Source organism: Lepidochelys olivacea, assembly GCF_965140295.1.
Source record: "Lepidochelys olivacea isolate rLepOli2 genome assembly, chromosome: 14".
NCBI lineage: Eukaryota > Metazoa > Chordata > Testudines > Cheloniidae > Lepidochelys > Lepidochelys olivacea.
Window position 1 is genome coordinate 33,640,294 of NC_140424.1, and position 27,936 is coordinate 33,668,229.

Genomic DNA, 27,936 nt, shown 5'->3' on the forward strand with positions numbered 1-27,936 from the left:
TGAAGGGGGGAGAGATGTGAGGATGTGATGCAGCAGGGAGGGGGGAGTGTTGACCTGGGAATGTGCCCTGGGGATGGGAGACCTGAGAGCCTGTCACCTCAGCCAGGAGGGGGAGGGGGAGGTGACACCTCTGCCCAGGAATGTGGACAGAGCCTGCAGGAGGGAGCCGGCTGGGGGGGTTTAGTTCAGTTTGGGGCTGCGTGGAGGAACACAGGGAACCCCAGGGTTGGGGTCTAAGCTCCCTGCTCCCCCAGAAGGACTTGACGGAGGGGTCCTGGGTGTACCCACAAGCTCTGTTTTGGACTGGGTTCCTGTTGTCCAATAAACCTGTTTTACTGGCTGGCTGAGAGTCTCAGTGAATCCCAGGAAGAGGGAGGGGTGCAGGGCCTGGACTCCCGGACACTCTGTGACAGGGGGATACAGGCTCCCCCACCCAGCCCACGAAAGGGGGGGAAGGGGACAGAGGGCCTGCCCCAGCCCGAGAAAGGGGGGGAAGGGAGAGGGGGTACAGAGGGCCCCCTCAGGATGGAAAAGGGGGGGAAGGGGACAGAGGGCCCCCCAGCCTGAGAAAGGGGGGGAAGGGAGAGGGAGGACAGAGGGCCCCCCCAGCCCGGAAAAGGGGGTGAATGGGGACAGAGGGTCCCCCCAGACCGGGAAAGGGAGGGAAAGGGGACAAAGGGCCCTCCCAGCCCGGGAAAGGGGGGGAAGGGGGACACAGGGTCCCCCCAGCCCTAGAAAGGGGGGGAAGGGAGATGGGGGACAAAGGGGCTCCCCCATGCCGGGAACGGGGGGGAAGGGAAAGGGGGGACAGAGAGCCCCCCCAAGCCCTGGAAAGGGGGGGAAGTGGGACACAGGGCCTCCCCCCAGCCCAGAAAAGGGGGGAAGGGAGAGGGGGTAGACAGGGCCCCCCCCAGCCCAGGAAAGGGGCTGAAGGGGGACACAGGGCCTCCCCCCAGCCCGGGAAAGGGGCGGAAGGGAGACACAGGGCCCCCCCGAGCACAGGAAAAGGGGGGAAGGGGGAAGCGGGACACAGGAACCCCACCCAGCCCGGAGAAGGGGGTGAAGGGGGAGACAGGGCCCCCCCAGCCCCGGAAAAGGGGACACAGGGCCCCCCCAGCCCAGGAAAGGGGGGGAAGTGGGACAGAGGGGCTCCACAAGCTCATGAAAGCCGAGGAAGGGGGACAGAGGAACCCCCAAACTGGAAAAGGGGGGGAAGGGGACAGAGGGCACCAGCATGGGAAAGGGGGGGAATGGAGAGGGAGGACAGAGGGCCCCCCCAGCCCGGGGAAGGGGCGAAGGGAGAGGGGTGACAGAGGCTTCCCCCAGCCCAGGAAAGGGGGGGAATTGGGACAGAGGCCCCTCCCCCAGCCCGGGAAATGGGAAAAGGGGGACAGAGGGCCCCCCCCAAACTCGGGAAAGGCGGGGAAGGGGGACAGAGGGCCCCCCCAGCCCGGGAAAGCGGAGGAAGGGGGAGGGGGGACAGAGGTCCCTCCCAACCCGGGAAAGGGGGGGGAAGGGGCACAGACGGCTCTCCCCAGTGCGGGAAAGGGTGGGAAGGGGGACAGAGGGCCCCCCCCCCAAGCCCATGAAAGGCGGGAAAGGGGGACAGAGGGCCCCCCCATCCGGGAAAGGGGGAAGTGGGAGGGGGTACAGAGGACTCCCCCCAGCCCGCGAAAGGAGTAAGGGGGACAGAGGGCCCCCCACCAGGCTGGGAAAGGGGGACAGAGTGCCCTGCCCTGCCTGGGTAAGGTGGGCTAAGGGGGACAGAGGGCCCGCCCCAGTCTGGGAAAGCGGGGGAAGGGAGAGGGGGACAGAGGGCCCCCCAACCCGGGAAAGGGGGGAACACGGAGAGAGGGCCCCCCCAGCCCGGGAAAGAGGGGGAAGGGAGATGGGGGGCAGAGGGCCCCTCCAGCCCAGGAAAGGGGGGGAAGGGGGACACAGGGGCCCCCAAGCCCGGGAAAGGGGGGGGAAGGGAAAGGGGGGACAGAGGGCCTCCTCCAGCCCAGAAAAGGAGGGGTAGGGGGACAGAGGACCCCCCCGCAGGCCGGGAAAGGGCGGGAAGGGAGAGGGGGTACAGAGGGCCCCCTCAGGATGGAAAAGGGGGGGAAGGGGACAGAGGGCCCCCCCAGCCTGAGAGAGGGGGGGAAGGGAGAGGGAGGACAGAGGGCCCCCCCAGCCCGGAAAAGGGGGTGAATGGGGACAGAGGGTCCCCCCAGACCGGGAAAGGGAGGGAAAGGGGACAAAGGGCCCCCCCAGCCCGGGAAAGGGGGGAAGGGGGACACAGGGTCCCCCCAGCCCGGGAAAGGGGGGGAAGGGAGATGGGGGACAAAGGGGCTCCCCCATCCCGGGAACGGGGGGGAAGGGAAAGGGGGGACAGAGAGCCCCCCCAAGCCCTGGAAAGGGGGGGAAGTGGGACACAGGGCCTCCCCCCAGCCCAGAAAAGGGGGGAAGGGAGAGGGGGTAGACAGTGCCCCCCCCCAGCCCGGGAAAGGGGCTGAAGGGAGACACAGGGCCCCCCCGAGCACAGGAAAAGGGGGGAAGGGGGAAGCGGGACACAGGAACCCCACCCAGCCCAGAGAAGGGGGTGAAGGGGGAGACAGGGCCCCCCCAGCCCCGGAAAAGGGGACACAGGGCCCCCCCAGCCCAGGAAAGGGGGGGAAGTGGGACAGAGGGGCTCCACAAGCTCATGAAAGCCGAGGAAGGGGGACAGAGGAACCCCCAAACTGGAAAAGGGGGGGAAGGGGACAGAGGGCACCAGCATGGGAAAGGGGGGGGAAGGGAGAGGGAGGACAGAGGGCCCCCCCAGCCCGGGGAAGGGGCGAAGGGAGAGGGGTGACAGAGGCTTCCCCCAGCCCAGGAAAGGGGGGGAATTGGGACAGAGGCCCCTCCCCCAGCCCGGGAAATGGGAAAAGGGGGACAGAGGGCCCCCCCCAAACTCGGGAAAGGCGGGGAAGGGGGACAGAGGCCCCCCCCAGCCCGGGAAAGCGGAGGAAGGGGGAGGGGGGACAGAGGTCCCTCCCAACCCGGGAAAGGGGGGGGAAGGGGCACAGACGGCTCTCCCCAGTGCGGGAAAGGGTGGGAAGGGGGACAGAGGGCCCCCCCAAGCCCATGAAAGGCGGGAAAGGGGGACAGAGGGCCCCCCCAACCCGGGCACGGGAGAGAAGGGGGACAGAGGGGCACCCCCAAGCCCAGGAAAGGTGGGGAAGGGGGACAAAGGGCCCCCCCAGCCCGGGAAAGGGGGGAAGGGGGACACAGGGCCCCCCCAGCCCGGGAAAGGGGGACACAGGGCTCCCCCAAGACCGGGGAAGGGAGACAGAGGGCCCCCCCCAGACTGGGAAAGGGGCGGAATGGGGACACAGGGGCCCCCACCGAGCCCGGGAGAGGGGGAGAAGGGAAAGGTGGGACAGAGGGCCCCCCCCAGCCCAGGAAAGGGGGGATGGGGGACACAGGGCCCCCCCATCCGGGAAAGGGGGAAGTGGGAGGGGGTACAGAGGACTCCCCCCAGCCCGCAAAAGGGGTAAGGGGGACAGAGGGCCCCCCACCAGGCTGGGAAAGGGGGACAGAGTGCCCCGCCCTGCCCGGGTAAGGTGGGTAAGGGGGACAGAGGGCCCGCCCCAGTCTGGGAAAGCGGGGGAAGGGAGAGGGGGACAGAGGGCCCCCCCAGCCCGGGAAAGGGGGGAACAGGGAGAGAGGGCCCCCCCAGCCCGGGAAAGAGGGGGAAGGGGGACACAGGGCCCCCCCAGCCCGGGAAAGGGAGGGAAGGGAGATGGGGGGCAGAGGGCCCCTCCAGCCCAGGAAAGGGGGGGAAGGGGGACACAGGGGCCCCCAAGCCCGGGAAAGGGGGGGAAGGGAAAGGGGGGACAGAGGGCCTCCTCCAGCCCGGAAAAGGAGGGGTAGGGGGACAGAGGACCCCCCCGCAGGCCGGGAAAGGGCAGGAAGGGGGACAGAGGGCCGCCCCCCTGCCCGGGAAAGGGAGGGGAAGAGGGACAGAGGGCCGCCCCCCAGCCCGGGAAAGGGGTAAGGGGGACAGAGGACACCCCCAGCCTGGGAAAGGGGGACAGAGGGCCCCGCCCAGCCCGGGAAAGGGGGGGAAGGGAGAGGGGAGACAGAGGGCCCCCCCAGCGCGAGAAAGGGAGGAAGGGAGAAAGAGGACACAGGGCCCCCCTCAGCCCGGGAAAGGGGCTGAAGGGGGATACAGGGCCCTCCCCAGCCGGGGAAAGAGGGGGAAGGGGGACACAGGGCCCCTCCCCAGCCTGGGGAAACGGGGGGAAGGAAAGGGCAGACAGAGGGCCCCCCCCAGCCTGGGAAAGGGGGGGAAGGGAGAGGGGGACAGAGGGCTCCCCCCAGACCGGGAAAGGGGGAGAAAGGGGACAGAGGGCCCCCAAAGCCTGGGAAAGGTGGGGAAGGGGGACAGAGGGCACCCCCCCCACCCAGGTAAAGGGGGGGAAGGGGTACAGAGGACCCCCCCACAGCCCGGGAAAGGGTGGGAAGGAGACAGAGGGCCCCCCCAAGCCCGGAAAAGGCGGGGAAGGAGGACAGAGTGCCCGCCCAGCCCGGTAAAGAGGGGGAAGGGGGACAGAGGGTCCCCCCCAGCCTGGAAAAAGGGGTCCAGGGAGAGGGGGACAGAGGGCCAACCACCATCCCGGGAAAGGGGGAGAAAGGGTCCCCCCCAGCCCAGGCAAGGGGGAGAAGGGAGAGGGGGGATAGAGGGCCCGCCCAGCCTGGGAAACGAGAAATGGGAGAGGCGGGACAGAGGGCCCCCCACAGCCCAGGAAAGGGGGGAATGGGGACAGAGGGTCCCCCCCAGCCCAGGAAAGGGGGGAATTGGGACAGAGGGCCCCCCCCACAGCCCGGGAATGGGGGGGAAGGGGGACAGAGGGCCCCCCACCAGCCCGGGAAAGGGAAGAGGGGGGACAGAGGGCCCCCCCAAGCCCGGGAAAGGGGGGATGCGAGAGGGGGTACAGAGGGCCCCCCTCTCAGCCCAGGAAAGGTGGGAACTGGGACAGAGGGCCCCCCTCCCAGCCAGGGAAAGGGGGGGAATGGGGACAGAGGCCCCCCCAGCCCGGGAAAGGGGGAGAAGTGGGACAGAGAGGCCCCCCATGGCCGGGAAAGGCAGGGAAGGGGGACAGAGGGCCCCCTCCCAGACCGGGAAAGGTGGGAACTGGGACAGAGGGCCCCCCTCCCAGCCCAGGAAGGGGGAGGTAGGGGGAAAGAGGGTCCCCCCAGCCCAGGGAAGAGGGGGAAGGGGGAGGGGGCCCCCCACAGCCCGGGAAAGGGGGGAAGGGGGACAGAGCGTCCCCTCCAGCCAGAAAAGGGGGGAAGGGGGGACAGAGGCCCCCCCCAGCCCGGGAAAGGGGGGGAAGGGAGAGGGGGAACTGAGGCCCCCCCCAGGCCGGGGAAGAGGGGTAAGGGGGACAGAGGGCTCCCCCCGGCCGGGAAAGGGGAGGAAGGGGGACAGAGGGCCCCCCCCCCAGCCCAGGAAAGGGGGACAGACAGTGAGGGGACAGAGGGCCCCCCCAGCCCGGGAAAGGGGGGGAAGGGGGACACAGGGCCTCCCCCAGCCTGGGAAAGGGGGTGTGGAAGTATAACATTGTATAAGTATAACGTTGTATAAGGGGACATGCTGGATACACTGTATATGAGAGGGCATGCCAAAACATGTTACAAAGTATCTGAGGGAGCACACATAGGGACAATTAGCTTTTGAATGGAGAAGCCATTAAGATAGAGCCAGCACGTCTAAGAAGCAGGCATCAGAATGGAAGGTGTGAAGGGCAATTAGTTAAGTTAACTGGAAGCTGTTAAAGGAGATTGTTAAGGGTGGCAGGTAATTGAAGATACGTGACTGGTCTCAGGGATCTCGAAGGGTGGTGACTAAAATCTTTTTCTTCTTTTGTCTGTAACTTCTCTGTAACTTGTTCTCCAAAAAACTGTATAAATTAAAAGACACAAGCCCCACTCGGGGAGCTCACTTCTAAATGTATTAGCAGAGCAGCTTTGCTAATAAAACAGAGTGGTCTGATAAATTGTGAGTCTGAGTCAAACTTTGACACCCATATTGCCCAACACCTCCACTCCTGCCAGACGTTGCCGCAAGGAGCTTGGCTAACTCAGGGAATTACAGACTGTACGAACCACCCCACACCCCAGCTCTCTCCCCACAAACACCAAACAACTGATTCCCCCGCCTCAAAGCCTCCCTCTGCTTCCTGCAGCCCCATTCCCAAAGCACCCAGCATCATCCCCACTCCGGTGCTTCCCCCACACAGACAGACCTCTCCCCCACAGTGCTCAAGTGAGTTTTACTGCAATTTTTTTTAATGCTGCAGATTTCCAATCAAGGTCCATCATGGATTCCCATCCCACTTGGCTTCACTGGTGGTCTGAGCATTCTCTGTAAAGTCGACATTTACAGTGTTTCCCATGTGGAGTCTCCGATGTTTCAGAAGGGCCGAGCTCTGCCTGAAGCTTTTCCCACATTCGGGGCATTTATAGGGACTCTCTCCAGTGTGGGTTGTCTGATGTCTAATAAGATGGGAGCTGTTGGTGAAGCTTTTCCCACAGTCAGAGCAGTTATAGGGTCTTTCTCCCGCGTGGATTCTCCGATGCTTAGTAAGGGCTGAGCTCTGACTGAACCTTCTCCCGCAATCAGAGCAGCTATAGGGTCTCTCTCCCGTGTGCAGTCTCTGGTGCGTAATAAGGGTTGAGCTACTAGTGAAGTTTTTCCCGCAGTCGGGGCATTTATAGGGTTTCTCTCCCCTGTGGATCCGCCTGTGGGCAGCAAGGTTGGTGCTCCGAGAGAAGCTTTTCCCACAGTCTTTGCAATTGTAGAGTTTCTCTCCCGTGTGGATTCTCTGATGCTTGAGAAGGTCAGCACTCACAATGAAACTTTCCCCACAGTCACATTTATAGGGTCTCTCTCCTCTGTGGATGCTCCTGTGTGCAGACAGGGCCGAGCGCTGGCTGAAACTCTTCCCGCAGTCGGGGCATTTATAGGGTTTCTCTCCCGTGTGGATCCTCTGGTGGGTGACAAGGGATGAGCTGTTACTGAAGCTTTTCCCACAGCCTTTGCATCTGTAAGGTCTCTCTCCCGTGTGGATCCTCTGATGAACAGTCAGGGCTGAGCTGACACAGAAGCTTTGCCCACACTCAGGGCATTTATATGGCCTCTCTTGCAAGTGTAGTCTCTGATGTTTAAGAAGGGTGGAGCTCTGCCGGAAGCTTTGCTCACATTCGGGGCATTTATAGGGTCTCTCTCCAGTGTGGATCCTCCGATGTGCCATGAGGTTTGAGCTCACTCTGAAGCTCTTCCCACAGTCAGGGCATTTATAGGGTCTCTCTCCCGTGTGCACTCTTCTATGTTTATTAAGATCCGAGCTCATGCAGAAGCTTTTCCCACAATCTTTACATCGATAGTGTTCCCCTTCCACATGGATTCTCCTGTGTACAGAGAGGGCTGAGCTCCAGGCAAATCTTTCCCCGCAATAGTCGCATTTGTAAGGTGTCTCTCCCGTGTGTATTCTCTTGTGTTCAGTAAGGATGGAGCTCCGCATGAAGCTTTTCCCACAGTCCTCACATGTAAAGGGTTTCTCTCCCGTGTGACATCTCCAGTGTGTGATAAGCTGTGCCCTCCAATTGAAGCCTTTCCCACAGTCGGCACACTTATGTGGCTTCTCTCCTGTGTGGATTCGCCGATGAACGGCAAGGCGTGAGCTCCAGTGGAAGCTTTTCCCACAGTCGGGGCATTTATAAGACTGACTCGCACTGGCTTTTTCCTTTTCATGATTCTGGGAAACTTCCCCTTTGGTGCTTCCTGATAACATCCCATGCAGGTCCATTCGCTCGGGACTTTCCTGCTGAGGACTCTCATCTTCATTCTCCCTGCTGAACCCATCAGCTCCCTTCTGAATCCAGACATGAGTCATTCCCTGTGCTGCAAAGGTGAATGGCAAATACGGGTAAAACAAAACAAACCAAACCAGCTGATAAGCTCAATACCCAGCCAGCGAAGGAGAAGGAGCAGAGGGACCAATTCTTCCTCTTCAGCCCACCTGAACGTGGAGGAGAGGTCACTACTGGCTGGTCTCAGTCAGGATGGGTGACAGGCCATGAGTGATGTCTGCCATGAGGCTATGACACCTGCTAGCTACTTTTCTGACTGAGCTGAGAAGAGGCAGGGGTCAGAGCGCTTACAGGGGCATTGGCAGTTTTGGGGTTTGGTTTGACTTATTCCTTACCTATGTGGGAGTCGCTCAGTGTCTCCTTTTCTGAAGAATCTTGAGGGTCTGGGGCACTGGGTTCTTCCCCTTGGTCCATGTGGGAAATAAGGTCTGGTGAGGTGGTCGCGGGCGGGGAGGGGGCAGGGGGAGGGTCCTGCTCATAGGATGGAAAGGGGTGATTATCAGAGTTTGTTATAGCTCCATTAACCATTTCCCAGAGAGAACATCCCACCCGGTCCCATCCAGCCTCTTTCTTTCCAGGAGGGATATTTCATCCTCAAAGATAGGGAAATGTTCATGAAGACCCCATGGGAAAGTCTAGTGACTGGAGAGAAACATGTTGTGTGTCTCCTGGAATAAACTTAGGGATCCCCAAACATGGGGCATTGATTACTTGGGCAGAGAGCAGATAATAAGCCACTTGTCACAACACTGCAGAAGGCCAGAGAACCTCAGTAGATGTGGTATATCTTGACTGCAATACAGAGAACCTCAGGGGAGGGAACCAGAGAACCTCAGGAGAGGGAACCAGCCCAAGGCAGGGGACACAAGGAGTCTGTGTCTATTTAAGCCCTGTGGATATTCAGATACTTATATGAATAGGACAGATAGGGAGTATGGCAAGAGACCACCCTGGCTTCACCAGGAGATCTTGATTGATCTGAAACTCAAAAAAGAGTCCTACAAAAAGTGGAAACTAGGTCAAATTACAAAGCATGAATATAAACAAATAACACAAGCATGTAAGGACAAAATTAGGAAGACTAAGGCACAAAACGAGATTAAACTAGCTAGAGACGAAGGGTGACAAGAAAACATTCTACAAATACATTAGAAGCAAGAGGGAGATGAAGGACAGAGTAGGCCGGTTACTCAATGAGGGGAGAAAGACAATAACAGAAAATGTGGAAATGGCAGAGGTGCTCAATGACTTCTTTGTTTCAGTTTTCACCAAGAAGATTAGTAGCGATTGGACGTCAAACATAGTGAATGCCAGTGAAAATGACATAGGATCAGAGGCTAAAATATGGAAAGAACAAGTTAAAATTTACTTAGAAGAGTTAGATGTCTTCAAGTCACCATGGCCTGATTAAATACATCCTAGAATACTCAAGGAGCTGACTGAGGAGATATCTGAGCCATTAGCAATTATCTTTGAAAAGTCATGGAAGACAGGAGAGATTCCAGAGGACTGGAAAAGGGCAATTATAGTGCCAATCTATAAAAAGGGAAATAAGGACAACCTGGGGAATTACAGACCAGTCAGCTTAACTTCAGTATCCGGAAAAATAATGGAGCAAATAATTAAGCAATCACTGTGCAAACACCTAGAAGATAATAAGGTGATAAGTAACGGTCAGCATGGATTTGTCAAGAACCAACCTAATAGTTTTCTTTGACCGGATAATAAGCCTTGTGAATGGCAGAAAGCAGTAAATGTGGTATATCTTGACTGTAATATGGCTTTTGAGACTGTCTTGCATGACCTTTTCATAAACAAACTAGGGAAATACAACCGAGATGGAGCTACTATAAGGTGACTGCATAACTGATTGGAAAACCATCACCACAGAGTAGTTATCAGTGGTTCACAGTCAAGTTGGAAGGGCATATCAAGTAGGGTCCCACAGGGATTATATCTGGGTACAGTTGTCTTCAATATCTTCATCAATGATTTAGATAACGGCATAGAGCAGAGGTGGCCAACCTGTGGCTCCTGAGCCACATGAAGCTCTTCAGAAGTTAATATGAGGCTCCTTGTATAGACACTGACTCCAGGGATGGAGCTACAGGTGCCAACTTTCCAATGTGCCGGGAGGTGCTCACTGCTCAACCTCTGGCTCTGCCACAGGCCCTGCCCCCACTCCACCCCTTCCAGGGCCCTCTCCTGAGCCTTCCATAACCTCACTCCTTCCCCCTACCCCCCCAGAGCCTCCTGCATGCTGTTCGGGAGGTGCACAGAGGGAGGGGGAGGCGCCGGTCGGCGGGGCTGCCGGTGGGTGAGAGGCGCGGGGAGCAGGGGTGGGGGAGCTGATGCGGGCCGCTGACGAATTACTGTGGCTCTTTGGCAATGTACATTGGTAAATTCTGGCTCCTTCTCAGGCTCAGGTTGGCCACCCCTGGCATAGAGAGCACACTTATAAAGTTTGTAGACGATACCAAGCTGGGAGGGGTTGCAAGTTCTTTGGAGGCTAGGATTAAAATTCAAAATGATATGGACAAACTGAAGAAACGGTCTGAAGTAAATAGGATGACATTCAATAAGGACAAATGCAAAGTACTCCACTTAGGAAGGAACAATCACTTGCACACATTCAAAATGGGAAATGACTGCCAAGGAAGGAGTACTGTGGAAAGGGATCTGGGGGTCATAGTGGACCACAAGCTAAATATGAGTCAATGATGTAACACTGTTGCAAAAAAAAAAAAAAAAAAAAAACATTATTCTGATATGTATTCGCATGAGTGTTGAAAGCAAAACACGAGAAATACTTCTTCTGCTCTACTTCATGCTGATTAGGCCTCAGCTGGAATATTGTGTCCAGTCAAGGGAAATACCAAATTTTTACATTTCTTTCTGATCTGGAACAAATTTAAAAAACACAGAATTTTCCCTGAAATTCCAGTTTCACACAGCTCTAACTACAGTGACTGATACTTTAAAAAAAAAATCCTGGGATAAAATCATGTTTCCTTTGCTCTGTTCCCTAAATTTTGTAAACCTAATAGTTCTTCAGTTGTCCATACAGTCTTTTGGAAAATATTAGAATACTTGTGTACTTCTAATATTTAAAAAAAAAGAAGAAAACCAAAGTCTCTTTCAGATCCTTTTTCATTGAGCACAAGGGTTGGAAATTGGTCACGAACCCAACTGGTTTTTTGGGTAACCTTTACAAATTGTGGGTACATAGAATCATAGAACTGGAAGGGACCTTGCTCATCTAGTTCAGTCCCCTGCACTCGTGGCAGGACTAAGTATTATCTAGACCATCCCTGACAGGTGTTTGTCCAACCTGCTCTCAAAAATTCTCCAATGATGGAGATTCCACAACCTCCCTAGACAATTTATTCCAGTGCTTAACCACCTTGACAGTTAGGAAGTTTTTCCTAATGTCCAACCTAATGCCTTGTCTGAATTATAGTTCAGCAACTGTCAGGCAGGATTTGGTCACAACTATGTGCTTGATAAAGCTCTAGTTACATCCCTCTGCCACTAGTTAGTGACACTAATAAATAAAATGCTGACGAGAAAGAGAAAGTATGCACATTACGGTCTGAAATTTATATTTTGGGGGATAAAATCTGACAGGCCTGTTCTCTCCAATGAAACATTGCTATTTTCCAGGAAGTTATGAAAGCATGGGTGTGTCCAACAGAAATATTATTTAGAGAAACACAGACTTTTCTGAAGCATGAGAGTCTGAAATTTGATAGGCTCTTTCTCCCCAGTCAAACATGATTTTTGAAACTATTATGAAGTGATGTGAGTGTTAAAGATTTTAAAAAAAAATACAGACTATCTGGCAGCAGAAATATCCCTTTAACAGCTGAACATTCAGGATCCTTCTACTCTGATGTGCCCTTGATAAGGAATAACCACTGAATGCCCCCATCCTCCCAAGTGATCTGTGCAGATCATTTCAGTGGGGATGGGTGGGTAACATTTTTACAAGGTAGGAAGAAAGTAACACTGTCCAAATCCTTTTACTCCTGATGTGCATGATAGAGCAAACACTTCCCTACTGGCACTTCACAACCACGGAGGTTTATCTATCAAACCAAAATTTGAGAGGACCCCACTGCTTCTCTTAGAGAGGTTGGTAGTGGGGTTATATTTGTAAATGAAGAATAAGAACATATGAACGGCCATACAAGGTCATACCAAAGGTCCATCTAGCCCAGTATCCTGTCTTCCAACTGTGGCCATGGCAAGGTGCCCCAGAGTGAATGAACAGAACAGATAAGTTAAGTGATCCATCCCCTGTCGCCCATTCCCAACTTCTGTCTATTACCAGCAGGAGAGTGAGTTTGTGTGTGGGGGGGGGGGGTGGAGGGTGAGAAAACCTGGATTTGTGCTGGAAATGGCCCAACTTGATGATCACTTTAGATAAGCTATTACCAGCAGGACAGTGGGGTGGGAGGAGGTATTGTTTCATGATCTCTGTGTGTATATAAAGTCTGCTGCAGTTTCCACAGTATGCATCCGATGAAGTGAGCTGTAGCTCACGAAAGCTCATGCTCAAATAAATTGGTTAGTCTCTAAGGTGCCACAAGTACTCCTTTTCTTTTTACCTTATCTAGTTCTTTTTTGAACCCTGTTATAGTCTTGACTTTCACAACATTCTCTGGCAAAGAGTTCCACAGGTTGACTGTGCATTGTGTGAAGAAATATTTCCTTTTGTTTGTTTTAAACCTTCTGCTTATTAATTTTACTTGGTGACCCCTAGTTCTTGTATTATTAGAAGGAGCAAATAACAATTCCTTATTTACTTTCTCTGCATCAGTCATGATTTTATAGACCTCTATCATATCCCCCCTTAGCTGTCTATTTTCCAAGCTGAAAAATCCCAGTCTCATTAGTCTCTCCTTGTATGGAAGCTGTTCCACACCCCTAATAATTTTTTGTTGCCTTTTCTGAACCTTTTCCAATTCCAATATATCTTTTTTGAGATGGGGCGACCATATCTGCACGCAGTATTCAAGATGTGGGCGTTGCATGGATTTATAGAGAGGCAATATGTCTGTCTTATTATCTATCCCTTTCTTAATGATTCTCAACATTCTGTTCGCTTTGTTGACTGCTGCTGCATGCTGAGTGGATGTTTTCAGAGAACCATCCACAATGACTCCAAGATCTCTCTCTTGAGTGTTAACAGCTAATTTAGACCCCATCATTTTATATGTATAGTTGGGATTATGTTTTCCAATGTGCATTACTTTGAATTTGTCAACATTCAATTTCATCTGCCATTTTGTTGCCCCGTCACCCACTTTTGTGAGATCCCTTTCCTAATGATTCCCAACATTCTGATTGCTTTTTTGACAGCAGCTGCGCCTTTAACCAACCCCACCCCATCCCCTCCATCACTACTGCACACACACTCTCCCCTCTCCTGTGAGCCACCCCTTTGCCTCTTCCCTGTTGTTCACCTAACCTTCAGAGATGATTAAACTGACCACATTTCACACTGTCTCTCTACTTCTCTGTCATATTTTTCACCCTTAACTTTCCTGACAACCCTACCCTCCCTCAGACAAAAAGGGGACACCCCCTTGGGGGGGGTAGTCTGTTGATGGTGCCCCTTAAGTCCCACTTCTTCCTCCCCAATTTCCCCATCTGAAGCCACCACCCCGCAACTTTGCCCCTAGGACAGATCCTGACCAGTGCTCAGAGCAGACTGAGACCAGAAGCAGCAGCAGCCTTGCTGTTAAGGCAGCTCCAATCCCTCCGGCAGGCGCATTAAACAAGGGAGCAGATTCCCAGGGGCCGTTGGTGCGGAGCCACTTTCCTGCCCGGCCTCGGCCTTTCCCCCGGGTCTCTCCCCTCACCTGCAGGCTCCGGCTCAGGGGCTGGTGTCGGCAGAGCCCGGGGCTGGTTCCGGCCCCCGGAGAAAGTCCCCCCGGCTGGGCCCAGAGGGGGTTAATGCAGGGCTCTCCCCAGCACAGACGCAGCTGGGAGGGGAGCAGTAGCGGCTCAGCCCGGGCTCCCAAGGTTGGCAGCAGAAGCCGCTTCTTCTAACAGCCGAGCTGATGAGCAGCTCCCAGGCAAGGGGATGATGCCGAGACTCTGATCCCTCTCTTCTTTCCTCTCCCCCTCCCCTTCCTCCCACACCAGCCACCCGCTCTCAGCCGCACACCGCTCCCTTCCTGTGCGTCCCTCCATAGCGACTCGGGCTGCAACCGCCCCTGGGGCTTTCTCGGGTTGGACCCGAACCTTCCCAGACCCTGGGGTTAGAACCCAGGCGTCCGGTCTCCCCAGCCCTGCCGCTCCCCTTCCCTTCCCCCCAGCCTGGCTCTCTCCTCCCGCTCCCCCAGTGGATCTGCAGACCTGGCTGCCTGGGATCAGGGTGTTTTCTCTCCCCTCCAGGCTGACTTTTGTCTCAATGCTCCCAGTGTCACAAAGACCCTGGCGGGGGCCCCCAGAACATGAGCCAATCCCTGGCGAGGAGACGCCTCTCCATTTCCCACCACAACCTCGCCTTGCCCCCCTCGCCCCCAACCCCAGCAGAGACTAGAGCCCTTTGTATGTGCGGAGCAGCCATGGCCGGTAACGGGAGCCCAGGGCCGAGCCTGCCAGATACGCTCTCCTCCTGCCCCGTGTGCCTGGAATATTTCATAGATGCCAGCTGTGGCCACAACATCTGCCCGCGGGCCTGCATCCCACACCCCCTGGAGGAACCGGAGTGGAGCCCTTGCTGTCCTAGATGCCAGAAGCCCGTCCTGCATGTTTCATGTGCCACATACTGGGTAATAATAACGTGAGCTGGACTCCATGCTTGTGAAACTGAGGCAGAGAAGTATTGACAGAAGTGCTGCAGCTGCAGCTGGCATGCTAGCCATGTGCACACAGACTGACTGCTGCCTGGTGCTTCCTTCTTTCCTTCCTGCGGGGCCCTGGCTCCTCCTTCAAAGTTCCCTGCAGGAGGCTCTGTGGAGCGTGGTGGGGATGATGCTATTGCCCACCGAAGCATTTGAAAATCAAGAGATTGACTTAAGAATCGTGAGATTTTTTTAAAAAAAATAACACACGTGGAGATCTCTTTATTTTAGAGTGACCATATTCCCAAAGGGAAAATGGGAGATGGCACGGGGCTGGCCCCAGCCACTTGCCCGAGCCACTCCCACCCTGTGTGGGACTGGCCCCAGCTACTCGCCTGAGCCCTGCCCCCCTCCCCTCCCCACGCAAGGCTGGCTTCACTGCTTGCCAGAGCCCTGCCTGCCCCCTGCCTAAGCCCTGTCTCCCCACCGCATGTTCCTCCACACCCCACTTATTTGACAAAAGTGGCATTTGTCCCATTTGCTCTTGCCATCTGATCAAGTTGGCAAGAGCAAATGGGACAAATGCCCACTTTTGCCAAAAATGTTGGGATGGGCGGGACACAGCTTAAAAAAGGGGACTGTCCCGGTCAAAATGGAACGTATGGTCACCCTTTTCTATTTTCTTTCTGGCTTTTGAGCCTTGAGGGTTCACCACGTTGATGCTTTTTAATTGCAACCATAAGGATGAGAAACTTAATTTTTGTAGAAAGTGAAAGCTGAGAGTCTGGTGTAGTCACACGACTCCAGGTTCTGGGGCCTTAGGGGAAAAATCACAATAGATCATAAGACTCAAATCAGAAGAGCTGGCCATATGGGAATCATCAGGCAGCTCAGTGCATGGGGTGGGGGAGAGGAGCGAGCAGAGGTGGGACATGAGGTAGACCCAGGGAAGTGCTGACAGTGTCCTGCCAAGGGGATCAGGAACCCATCTCCGTGGTTTGCTCCAGGGACCCTGAGTTCCCCCTGTGGGGCCCAGAGCAGGGGATGACCCAAGGCACTAAGGTGAGAAGCGATGGGCTAGTCACAAACTAGAGAGAACAGCCCTTGCTGCAGGGTGGGTGTGACTGAACCAGGGAGAGGCTGGGGCTGGGGTCGGGAGATGGAGGTGGGGAGCTATAGCCCAATGCCCACTGCAGAGCATGGTGCCAAGTCTCAGCCTCTCCCCACCCCCACTTCCGAAAGTAAGCGGATATTCATAGTGCGTCATCTTAATGTGGGGGGTGTTTGTTTGGAGCTAGGATGTGTGGGTACAGTGTGTGTGGGGGCCGGGGGAATTGAACACATGGGGTTTTTAAGAGCTGAGATTTTGGTTGGAGGGGTATTTGGCTTTGGGGTGATGGGGATGTGGGATACATTGATGGTGTGCACCCAGGGTCTCTGGAGAAGATATGGGGTGTGTGGCAATATTTGGAGCTGGGCTTGGGGGCATGTCAGGGGGTTGGGAAGGAGTTTGGAACTGCGGGGGGGGAGGAGGATGTTGAGGAGGGGAGGGTCGGCAGGTTTTGGAGCTGTGCTTTTGTGCTGTATTATTACTACTTCCAGTTCTCTCTGTTTCTGTAAGGACAATCCAGCCCCTTATTGCCATCCCCTCTCCCATCTGCTGTAGCTTTAAAGCAGTGATAGTCAGTGGTTTAGGAGCCAAATTAGTGATCACTATTAGCCAAAAGAGCCACAGTTGTGTGAATTCATTGTTTCATTTACTATAGTACTATATAGTCATATTTAAACAGTATGACAGGGGAAATATATATATATATATAGCCCTACTTAATTTACAATTTTGCGGAAATTGTGGATCCCACAATATTAGACTTCCACCACAATTTTGATGCTGAATTCAGGTGTATGTATGTTATCTTTTAACAGTCAGCCTCACTGACAGCCCTGGGCGGCCAGGGCTCCGGCTGTCATCCCCATGCATGGCAGGGCTCCAGCTGTCAGCCCCAGACAGCCAGGACTCTCGCTATCAGCTATGGGTGGCCAGGGCTTCTGCTGTCAGCCAGCTTTTCCAAATTACCGCAATTAATAAAGGTCCATTATTACTTTTCTGCAATTTTCCATTTCTTGTCCACAACTCAGCTGCAATTATTTGACAATCATCCTACGATTCAAGGAGAGCTTTTATATATATATTCTCAAAGCAAATAAGTTAATAACTTAGTGCAAGTTAATACCATAATTGGTTAATAACATAATAAAAGCATCCTGATTGGTTAATAACATAGATTGGTTAATAATGAAATCACACAGTGTTTTACTATCATGTGCTGCAAAGAGCCGCAGGAGACACATTGAAGAGCCACTTGCAGTTCTCGAGCCTCAGTCTGAAGTATCGGTGCTTTAAAGAAAGAAAGCTAAGGGCCAAATCCTGCCCTAGGATCTGTGTGAGTGTGTGCCAGGGATACTGCTGGGCAGAGGGGTCCCTGAAATCTGGCAGCTGTGACACTGTCTGTAAAATCAAATCCTCTTACACCTGACTCCCACCCCCGCTTCTTCCAGGATATGTCAAAAGAGCGGCTGGCCTGTCTGATAAAAGAAAGAGAAGAAGCCAAAGCTGATGAGGAGATGCAAAGTGAGAAGCTGCTGGTAGGTGCCCAGAAACCCTTCCCCAAGGCTTGCCTGGTGTCACAGTACCCTGAGTGACATGGCAACACAGGGCTCGTCCTGCCAGCCCCGTCAGCGAACCATCCCCATTGCAGCCCAGGGAGAAGGGCAGGATCGGTCAGGGGTTGGGTCATGTGATGCCCTCGGAGTGTGAGTGGCTGCCATGTAGGAAAGCGTCTGTCTGCGTCTTGGCCCAGAAAAACCCCTGCCCAAGCTGTTCAGGTATTACAGGGACCAGGGCTCCTGTAAAGGTGGCACAGGGCCTCCATAGGAAGAAAATACTGGGTCCTGAAGGGCTCTTTCACTGTCAGAGAAAAGCGTAACAAGAACCCATGGCTGGAAGCTGAAGCCAGACAAATTCAAATGAGAAATAAGACACTTTTATAAAAAAGTGAGGGTGATTAACCAGTAGGACAAACTACCAAGGGAAGCGGTGGATTCTCCATCTTTTGATTCCTTCCAATCCAGAGTGGATGCCTTTCTGGAAGACCTGCTTTAGTCAGATACCGGTTGTTGGGTTCAATATAGGAGCCACTGGTTTGAAATTGGACAGTGTGTGATATACCAGAGACCAGCTAGATCAGTGAATCTCAACCTATTTACCATTGTGGGCTGCCCTACACACACCCCCACTCCGTGGCCCTGCCCCCACTCTGCCTGGGCTCTGCCCCGAGGCCCTGCCCTATCTTGGCCTCTTCCCCCCAAGGCCCTGCCCACTGCTTACACGGGGTGGGAGGGGCAGAGAGGAGGGAGCAGGGGGCCAGGAGGGGAGGTGGTGGAGAGGAGCGAGTGATGGGCTGGGCCTCCAGGGCGAAGAGACCGAGCGGGGATGGGGCTTCAGAACGGAGCGTGGACAGAGCATGAGGTGGGGCTACAGTCCAGGTGCCGGGGACCCTTCTGAGTATGGGCCCTGTGCCATTGTAAAATTGTGTGACTGGCTGCAGCTGCGTGCTCATTGGGCTGCGGGTTGAGAACCACTGGTCTAGATGATCTAATGGTCCCTCCTAACCTTAAAATCTTGAAGGTAGAGCACCGAAAGGAGATAAAACGTGGGCTGACTGGATGGAGATTTTGGTTCAATGCAAGTTGTGAGATTGAGAGAAAAGTCTATCCCGTTGTCATTAGTGACATGCGGCTCTCCCCTGCCCTGAGCCCTCCATCCTTCCTGTTCTAAGTGAACTTCCCATCATGCACCACAAGGGATCCTGGCTCTGGCCAATATCTCTCCCATCTTGCTGGGAGACAAATGTATGCTATTCCCCTGGTTACCATGCCACCCTCTCCCTGTAATTGCAGAAACAGATGGAAGCCGAGAGACAAAGGATCCTCTGCAAATGGAAGGATCTACGTGGGTTTCTGGAGAAGCAGGAGCAGCTGCTGCTGTCCCAGCTGGAAAAGCTGGACAGAACCATTGTCAAGAGAAGGGACGAGAGCATCTCTGAACTGTCCCGGGAGATTTCTCTGCTCAGTGAACTGCTCGATCAGAGGGGAGGAGAGAACAAGCAGGCGCCACTGAGCCAGTCTGTACAGGTGAGACTGTGCTATTGCAATGACAATGCACATCAATTCTATGGCAGCATCTCAGCCCTAGATCCCAAAGCAAGGGGGGTTGGGATCATATTCCCATTTTACACAGGGGAGAAACTGAGATGCCGAGAGAGGCAGGGACTCACCCAAGGTCACACAGTGAGTCTTTGTGAGAACCAGGAATGGGATCCAGGGCTCCTGAGACCTGTAACCCCAAGACCATCTCTCCCGCCCTGTTAAGCATCTATATGTCCTTACTCTTTGAGAGTGAAATTCCTCCCAGTGCAGAGGGCCCGTGTCAGCCCAAATCAGCCCCTGGGTTAAGTGGGGAAGAGGGGCTTGTGTGGGCTCTTAGCACCATGCGAAGTTCACGCTGAATATCACAAATGTTTTCTTCTTGTGAAGTGCCTGGGTTGCCAGTGAGGACCTCTCAGCAGGGGTTCCCCGGGGGCTGCTGAGAGTAAGGGCATGGCTATACTCGAAACTTGAAAGCGCTGCCGCGGGAGCACTCCTAGTAATCCACCTCCATGAGGGGATTAGTTTAGAGCACTGGGAGTGCGGCTCCCAGCGCTGGGGCACTGTTTACACTGGTGCTTTACAGTGCTGTAACTTGCTGCACTCAGGGAGGTGTTTTTTCACACCCCTGAGCGAGGAAGTTGCAGTGCTGTAAAGTGCCAGTGTAGCCATAGCCTAATTATCCCACCTGGATGGGACGGCCGCTGCTCTCTGAGTGTCTGAAATTCCCCAAATAGCTGAGACTCCAACAGCAACTTGCCTGCAGGAGCAGAGGCCTCCCCCAGCCTGGGATACATCCTCTGACTGCCTCTTCTTTCTCTCTCTCTCTCTCTAGGGTGTGGGCAGCTCTGGGAGCAGGTGAGTTCTGGGCTCCGTCTCCCTCATGGTCACTTAGGCTTGGAAACCACACTGAATACACAGCTGCCCACAGAACATGACACACTGGCTTGGGAGGCGTGATCATGTCTCCCCCTAGTGGCTGCCAGTGGCATAACTAGGAGTGGAAATATGGGTGGGCACCGACTTGTGGGTGGATGGGCAATGACAGACGGTGCTAGCTCGGCTTCTCCCCTGACGCCACACCCTCTTCCTAGCCCTGGTGCCCCCAGACACAGGTCTTCACCTGCCAAGCTGGAAACGCACATGGGGCAGCTCAGAAAATGGCAAGGCAGAGCTGCCGGAGCATAGCTTTCTGAAGGGCGAGTGCGCAGCTCCAGCTTGGATTGCAGGTGCCCCAGGGACGCTCCAGGCTGCTGTGGCAGCACTAAACCCCTGCTCAGATTTGGGCGGGCCTGGATGCTAAGTGTCTACGCGCCTGGCGGCTGCCCCCATAAGGAAAAAAGCCAGCTACTATCTGACAGCCAATGAGGTTCCTCCTTTAGCTTAAGTGTTATGGGCTTTGTGTGAAAGGACCAGGTTCAAAGAAAGCTCCCAAACTGGCCACTGTTCCTTGCCTCGGTGTCTCCCCACATCCCCATTTTGCCCTGGGCCCACTGAAGGCACAGGGCTCAAGGCAGGTGACACCATCTCAGTCTACAAAGCTTATAACCCTGGAGTTTGGGGAGCTGCTGGGCTTGGGTTGTGGACCAGGTCCCTTTGTCACCCCTCCGCCTTTCTCCAGCAGGGAGTACAGGACGCTGCAGAAGCCAGAGTCTGGGTTTGTGGAGCTGGAGAAGAGACTTGGGGATTTCTCTCAGAGAAGTGCCATCCTGCTGGAGCTGCTGCAGGGATTCAAAGGTAAATGGGAGTCTCGTGGTGGCATCTCCTTTGGTTAGAGTAACGGTCGCCCTGGAGAAGAGTCGGTGGCTCTCGTGACATCACTTACCCCGGGCACCATCTTGCATTCCCCACCTTGGGTGAACTGCCCTTTGCCATGGCAATAGCCCTCGGGGGCTTGCCCTGTCTGGAGCAGCTGCATTGCTGGCCTTGGGCTGCCTTGCTAGCTCATAATTAAAAGCGCAGTTATATTAACGTCCAATTGGAACATCCCCATGAATGCTGGGGCCTGAATTCTCACCTCTCTCGTGCTCTCCTTCCCCTAGAGACTCTGCGACTGGAGCTGGACAGCGACATAGGTATGTGTCTTTCTCTGACGGACCGTGGGGGCTGACGTCAGAGATTTAACCCCGGGGACGTTATTGGAGGCCTGAGGGGAGGCCATTTCTGTGGGCTCAGCTGGTGGGGTTGAGCAGGCCCCTTGCCCATCTGTCTTCAAGCCTTCCTGCTTTAATAACCTACATCCGGGACCCCCGTTAATGTCAACATTTCACATGTCAAACCAGACAAGCAAAACATTCTCAAACGTTAGAGAATCAGGAACGTTCCTCCCTGGGTGCAAACTCTGAGGGGGAGGCATTTTCTGACATTCCCGCCCCATAGCCCCCAGAACCCATGTGAGAAAGATTGTCTCCCCCACACTCTCTCCCATGGGAGAGGAGATTCAGAGACACAATGCAGAGAATAATCCATCCCCATTGTTTCCAAGGGAGAGGCTGGGTGGTAGATACCTCTCTGTGTTATTAAACATGGGCGCACACTCACATAAAACAAGATTTCATGTCTCCCTCCCTTCCCAGGAATAGCTCTCTGCCTGGCAAGAGCTCTGCCTTCAGCACTGTTAGAAATGGGGAAGAGGTTGCACAGCTATGCTCTTCCAGAGTTATAAAATTACCCAGTGTGTAAAGATCCCTGGATCTTCTGCTGGAGCAACGGCACATCTTCCAGGAAACATCTGACTTCCCGCAAAAGATCTCCAGGAACATTTGCCCATCTGTTTGGTTTATACAAGTGTGCCCACCCAGTCAGCACATCTGGAAACAACTCTGTAAAACCCTGGACTCACGTGTTTGCTTTCCCTGGAACAGGTTTTCTAATTCCAAAACCTGACATGATTGCCCGGGTGGAATGGAGCAAAGAACTCTGGGTGCCCGATCTCCAATGCTGTAAGGAAAGAGAGATCCTGAGAAACATCTGCACAGGTGAGGAATGAGTAACACAGATTGGAGAAACCATCTATCATTGATGTAAACAGCTGGGATTCCCACAAAGGCCCGGCATGCTCATCCAGTGCTACCTCACCTCGCCCAGATGAAGAGGGCCCTAACAAATTCACGGCCATGAAAAACATGTCACGGACCGTAAAATCTGGTCTCCCCCCTGTGAAATCTGGTCTTTTGTGTGCTTTTACCCTGTACTACATAGATTCCATGGAGGGAGACCAGTGTTTCTCAAATTGGGTGTCCTGATCCAAAAGGGAGTTTCAGGAGGGTCACAAGGTTATTTTAGGGGGTCACAGTATTGCCACCCTTACTTCTGTGCTGACTTCAGAGTTGGGCAGGATACCATACTATGCTACCCTTACTTCTGCGCTGCTGCTGGCAGCGGCTCTGCCTTCAGAGCTGGGCTCCCAGCCAGCAGCTACCCTCTCTCCAGCTGCTCAGCTCTGAAGGCAGCACCGCCACCAGCAGCAGCACAGAAGTAGGAGTAGTAGTACTGCAACCCCCCCTACACTAACCTTGTGACCCCCACCCCCCACAACTCCGTTTTGGGCAGGGTGACCAGAAGCAAGTGTGAAAAATCGGGACAGGGGGTGGGGGGTAATAGGTGCCTATGTAAGAAAAAGCTCCAAAAATCAGGACTGTCCTTATAAAATTGGGACATCTGGTCATCCTATTTTTGGGTCAGGACCCCTACAATTACAATACCATGAAATTTCATATTTAAATAGCTGAAATCATGAAATTTACCATTTTTAAAACCCTCTGACCATGAAATTGACCAAAATGAACAGTGAATTTGGTAGGGCCCTACAGATGAAGATTGGTGACATATCTTCCTGGTAGATATCATTCATGGCTTCCCACCCATCATGACTGAAACCTGGCAGTACATCCCTTCCCCCCTGAGTGTTGTCATGGAATGTGGAAGCATAAGTGGTCCCCTCCTCTCTCTGTCTTCTGGGAAAGGTGGGGATGGGGTGGAATTCAGCTCCTGGTTTTTCAATTTCCCCAGCAGATATTTCGGTTTGTTCCCCCCTTTCCTGTTCCCCTTTCTGAGGTTCTCTGTCCTCCGGCACAGAGACTGACTCCTGTCTGGATTCTTTCTGTCCCAGCAGGTGATGGGATGATGAGTGGGGATGAAGAGGAGAATCCACAGCAGGAAGGTCCCAAGCAAGTGGAACCTCACGGGATGGTATCGGGAATATCCAAAGCGAACATTTCCCAGAGTCCTGATCTGGAAGAAACCCATGAGAGTCGGTGCAGGTCAGAAAGGCAGCAGGAAAACTACCAAGGGAAGATACAGGGTAAATCCACTCACCAAGGGGAAGGCTCAGAGGATCTCAGTGAAACGGTGATCCAGCTGAGAATCGGCACTAAAAAGAAACAGCATGAATGTATTGAGTGCGGGAAAAAGTTCAATCACAAATCAAACCTTACTAGACATCTGAAACTGCACACAGGAGAGAAACCATTTATGTGCAGTGACTGTGGGAAAACCTTCACTCGGAGGTCACACCTCATTTCGCACCAGACAACGCACTCGGGTCAGAAACCTTATCCCTGCTGTGAGTGTGGGGACAGATTCACACGGTGCTCAAACCTTATTTCACATCAGAGAATCCACATGGGAGAGAGACCCTATAAATGCCCCGACTGTGGGAAAAGCTTCAGTTCAAAATCAAACCGCACTGTTCATCAGAGAATCCACACCGGAGTAAAACCTTATAAGTGTGCTGACTGTGGGGAAAGTTTCATTCAGAGCTCACACCTGGTTGTTCATCAGAGAACACACACGGGAGAGAGACCCTATACATGCCCTGACTGTGGGAAAAGCTACAAGGCGAAGGTTGCTCTAATTTCCCATCAAAAAGTCCACAGAAGATGGGAGCTCTCACTGTGGGGCAATGGGTCTGTGCCCACCTGCAATAAACTATAATTTGCTTCATTTGAGGGTGGATCTGGGTGGGGCAGCAGGTGGCTGGATGGTTTGGGTTCCAGTGGATGGTGGTTTAGGCCAGAATGGGCTGGAGCGCTAGGGAGCACTACTGGGGAGATGGGTCATATCAGGGTCTGGGAGGAGCAGGTGATGGAATTAATGGGGAGACATTTCTGTGGGTTCCACGCACACTTTCCAATTTAGAGAAGAGGTAAACTAAAGCTCCCTTGCAGTTTGTCTTGGAGACACGTCGGCAGCTCCTAAGACCTCTTGGGCAGGGGCAGAGGCACATTATTCAGGGAAGCAGTGAGAGGCCCGGTGGGTTTGTACTTACCAGGCGGTAAGAGATGCTGATCAGAAGTTGCAGAATTTTAGTATCATGTTAGGTATACTGTACATCTCTGCAGTCACAGGCAGTTGGCTGGAGATTGGGGGGATTTGAGGTGGAGATTCCCTGGAGAGGTGGGGGTCTTTGTGGGGATTGCGCAGTTCCAGTGAGAGTAGTATGGTGTAATAGTGAGAGCAGGGGGAATTGCGACTCAGGACTCCTGGGTTCAGATCCCAGCTCTGAGAAGGGAGTGAGGTCTAGATTAGAGTGGGGGGGTGGAAGTGGGAGGCTGGAATGCTAGGTTCTATAACCAGCTGAGTTCCTCCCCTCCTCTCTGTGTATCTGTTCCTCCCATTCCCACCATGGGGATAATAGTAGTCTCCCACCTCCCAGGGAACCATGCAACCTCACTAATTACTGTGTATTAAGAAGGATGCAGGTACCAGAGCAGGGAAAGGTCCTTAATTGGCTGAGGAAAGAAAGGACCGACAGTCAATTTGATGGCATTTTTCTGGATGTAATGCGATAACTTTTGAACACCGTATCCAATTGGGTCAAACCCTTCTGAGTCTCCAATTGTCTGTAGATCAAAGAAATGGCTGATACGGCAAATCCCAAAGGAATGTGGCCTTCTTGGAAATTCAGAGCCACTTGGATTGATCTCTGGCTAGGTGCATAAGGTGGTCTATTCAGTTTATATCCATCGCTGGCCATCGTATTTGTGCCACCAAAGTTTCTGGTGCCCATGTGATTCTTGGCTGTTTAGTGGCATTCTTTCATAAACACACTTCGGAACTCATTGGTCTTCCTTTCTATAATATGTCCACACCAAGAAAGCCACTGAAACCAAACCCATACTGTTGGAGGTGGTTGCTGGGTTTGGCTTCAAATAGCCTCATTTCTGATCTTGTCCTGCCGCTGGATCAGGAGCAGTTTATGCAGATGATGAGAATATGATGTTCTTCAGTCTTCCCCAGCGCCCACTTCCATACAATAGAATTAATAGAACCATGCTTCTTTAGAGCCACATTTTCATAGCAAGCTTGATGTCACAATATTCCCAAAAAGGTTGCTGAAAGGCCCGAAACACGGCAACCACTGCAACCGTATATGTGCCATCTTTTGAGCATCCTGCAGCCCTGTCCATGATACTGGCCAAATATATGACAGTTGCCACTTGCTCAGTCTCCTGTCTGGACAGGTTAATACTGAGTTGGTTGCAATCTGGAGCTGGAGGCCACTGGATGGTAATAGCTGGGGATTAATAACCAGATCAATGTGCAATTGAGACTGAACCAGCAAGACAATGTCATTGATGTATTTGAGATCTCAAAGCAGAGTAGTATTCAGCTCAATTCCACCCACTTCTGCCTCCTCAATCTTATTCGTCAACCGATCAATTGTTGACACTGAACAACGATGGTGTCAGAACTCAGCCTTGTTGAACTTGCATGGATATAGGACACCATGCTCTGTATCTGCTATTGACTCCAACGCAGCTTTCCTTCCATGATAGAGCTTCTCTGTCAAGGATATCCAGGGATGCCGTGTCACCTCATCAGACCTACGGCCTTGTTCAGTGCACTGACTCAAAGGGCTGGTGGAAATCTGTACCATGGCTGTGCATGGCTTATTAAGTTCAGCTGTCTTCTCACAAAGCTGTCTCGAGGTAAAAATCCGGTCAATCGTGGAACAATGAGATCTCAAGCCACACTGTGAATATCGTGACCTTCGCAAAAGTGCTTCGTTAATTCAAGACATTAACACAGAAGTGAAGATTTTCCTCCAGACCGACAACAGCATGATGCGTCCATAATTGCTGAATTCCCACCTCCCAGGGAACCATGCAAGTCACTAATTACTGTGTGTTAAGAAGGATGCAGGTACCTAAGCAGGGAAAGGTCCTTATTTGGCTGAGGAAAGAGAGGACCGACAATCAATTTGATGGCATTTCTCCGTTTATCTGGATGTAACGCAATAACTTTTGAACACCACATCCAATTGGGCCGAACCCTACTGAGTCTCCAATTGTCTGTAGATCAAAGAACAGGTTGATCATTGCAAATCCCAAAGGAATGTGGCCTTCTTGGAAACTGAGGGACACTCAGATTGATCTCTGGCTAGATGCTTAAGGTGGTCTAGCTGTATATTCAGTTTGTATCCATTGCTGGCCTTCTTATTTGTGCCACCAAAGTTTGAGCCAGAATAACACCCTTCTTCCAGTCATGGGGGATGGTATTCATGCACTGGAGGGTTTGAAAGAGCTTATGCAGCCAAAGGACAACAATACTTTCATCTGCCTTCCGCAACTCAGGAGTGATGTTACAATCTCATTGATGGCAACTATTGATACCTTACAGCTAGCAACACCCCCCATCTGAGCCTTGTAGTCCCAGCAGAGTTTTAAATGTTTAGGGAAAAATGGGAGCCTGGGAGCCCTTGGCATGGGGGTGGGAGGAATGGGGGAACCTGAAATAGAGGCGATGGGAGGGAGGCACACAGGGAACTTGCAGAGGGAATAGAATGATGCAAGGTTCCCAAACTGTGGGGTGGCCCCCCCTTAGGGAGCCGTGGAGGAACGTTCAGGAGGGCTTGGTGGGCCAAGCCAGCTCCCATGGGGGACGGGGAGGGAGCACCACCCAGCCACACCCCGCTCCCAGTTCTGCTCTGGCCCTACCCCCAGGTGCGACCCTGGCTCCTGGCCCTGCATCTGACCTCGGCCCCAGTCTCACTGCTGCTCCACATCTGGCTGGGGGCCCATCTGCGGCTCTGCTCCCAGCCACAGACCCATCCGCAGCTGCGTCCCCAGCCTTGGCCTCCTTGTTCCTGTCCATGTTCCCCTCTTCCCGCCCCTCCATGTTTCTGGATGGGGGCTGAGAGAGGTCTTGTTATTCTGGAGGTGCAGATTTTGTGGAGTCTATTTCTCATGGAAGTCTTTCCCTCTATTGGTTTCTCTTTTTCCAAATAAATTCATAATAAAATATTTGTTACACATCCTCATCTCCCCAGGCATGTTCATGTGCCCTGGTTCCCAAAGCGCAAGGGCAGAGTGCTAGTAAGTGTGTTAATGGTGCGTTAGGACATCACTCAAAGAGATGGCGCTGCTGGGGTGGCATCTACCTTCGCTTTGTATTGCCTGATTTTTAGAAGTTTCAGTTTAGCCATTCTCCACATCCTGGAAGGGCACCAGGCACCACACTGAGCAATCTTAACTCTGCACTAATTAAGTTTTGGGGCAATTAATTTATAAAAAATATTTTTTCAGCACCCCCACATACCAGAGTGCAGCTTTAGCACCTTAGCATTGATTATCCTGGCCACAGAATTCCCTGGCTGCATGTTAGTCATTTCACCGCCCCTGCATCATCTCTTTGTCTCCCGTCCCTTTGCCTGTCGAGCCTGGTTGTCCATCCCCAACTGTCCTCCCCATGGAGAAAAGAGCATCATTGTGGGTGCTGCAAGTGGAGGAGCTGTGGAGAGGATGCCGGAACGGTGCCGGGAGCAGCATGCAGTGTGTGGGGCCATTTTTTGATGGGGATGGAAGATGTAGGGGACAGTCGTAGACGTGCGGGTTTGGAGAAGACAGAGACGAAGTCCCCAGTACCCTCCATTGCACAACTGGGGTCTCCTCTTCACCCCACTCTTCCCTGCACTATACCAACCCCTTCCAAATTTCCCCTCACTCCTCTGACTCCCAACTGCAGAAATGTCCCAACCAATGGTCCTCTGAAAGCCCCTGCAATGTCTGCTGAGAAGGGGATTTCTTTT

General features: G+C 53.5%; 2 protein-coding genes and 1 pseudogene across 5 annotated transcripts in view; 1 reads left to right on the forward strand and 2 right to left on the reverse strand.

The window, feature by feature from the left end:
• LOC311530633 (C-type lectin domain family 2 member D-like) overlaps positions 1 to 27,936 on the reverse strand; it is an 839,985-nt pseudogene that overhangs the window by 344,396 nt on the left and 467,653 nt on the right. The gene's annotated exons all lie outside the window — the stretch shown is intronic.
• Positions 6,284 to 14,026, reverse strand: LOC311530555 (uncharacterized protein). Of its 3 annotated transcripts, XM_084647324.1 has the most exons (3): positions 13,770 to 14,026; positions 8,238 to 8,373; positions 6,284 to 7,933 (listed from the first exon to the last, which is right to left on the reverse strand). In XM_084647324.1, exons 2-3 carry the CDS (start codon positions 8,314 to 8,316, stop codon positions 6,348 to 6,350), a joined length of 1,665 nt encoding a protein of 554 aa, XP_084503450.1. In that variant the 5' UTR covers positions 8,317 to 8,373; positions 13,770 to 14,026; the 3' UTR covers positions 6,284 to 6,347. The 3 variants fall into 3 exon arrangements, with proteins under 3 accessions (XP_084503450.1, XP_084503451.1, XP_084503449.1); XM_084647325.1 differs by lacking the exon at positions 8,238 to 8,373; XM_084647323.1 differs by lacking the exon at positions 13,770 to 14,026 and having other exon boundaries at positions 8,238 to 10,607.
• On the forward strand, positions 14,290 to 27,101 carry LOC311530558 (uncharacterized protein). The gene is made up of 8 exons (XM_084647329.1): positions 14,290 to 14,687; positions 17,259 to 17,345; positions 18,660 to 18,893; positions 19,741 to 19,763; positions 20,527 to 20,642; positions 20,948 to 20,980; positions 21,770 to 21,883; positions 23,017 to 27,101. Exons 1-8 carry the CDS (start codon positions 14,367 to 14,369, stop codon positions 23,838 to 23,840), a joined length of 1,752 nt encoding a protein of 583 aa, XP_084503455.1. The 5' UTR covers positions 14,290 to 14,366; the 3' UTR covers positions 23,841 to 27,101.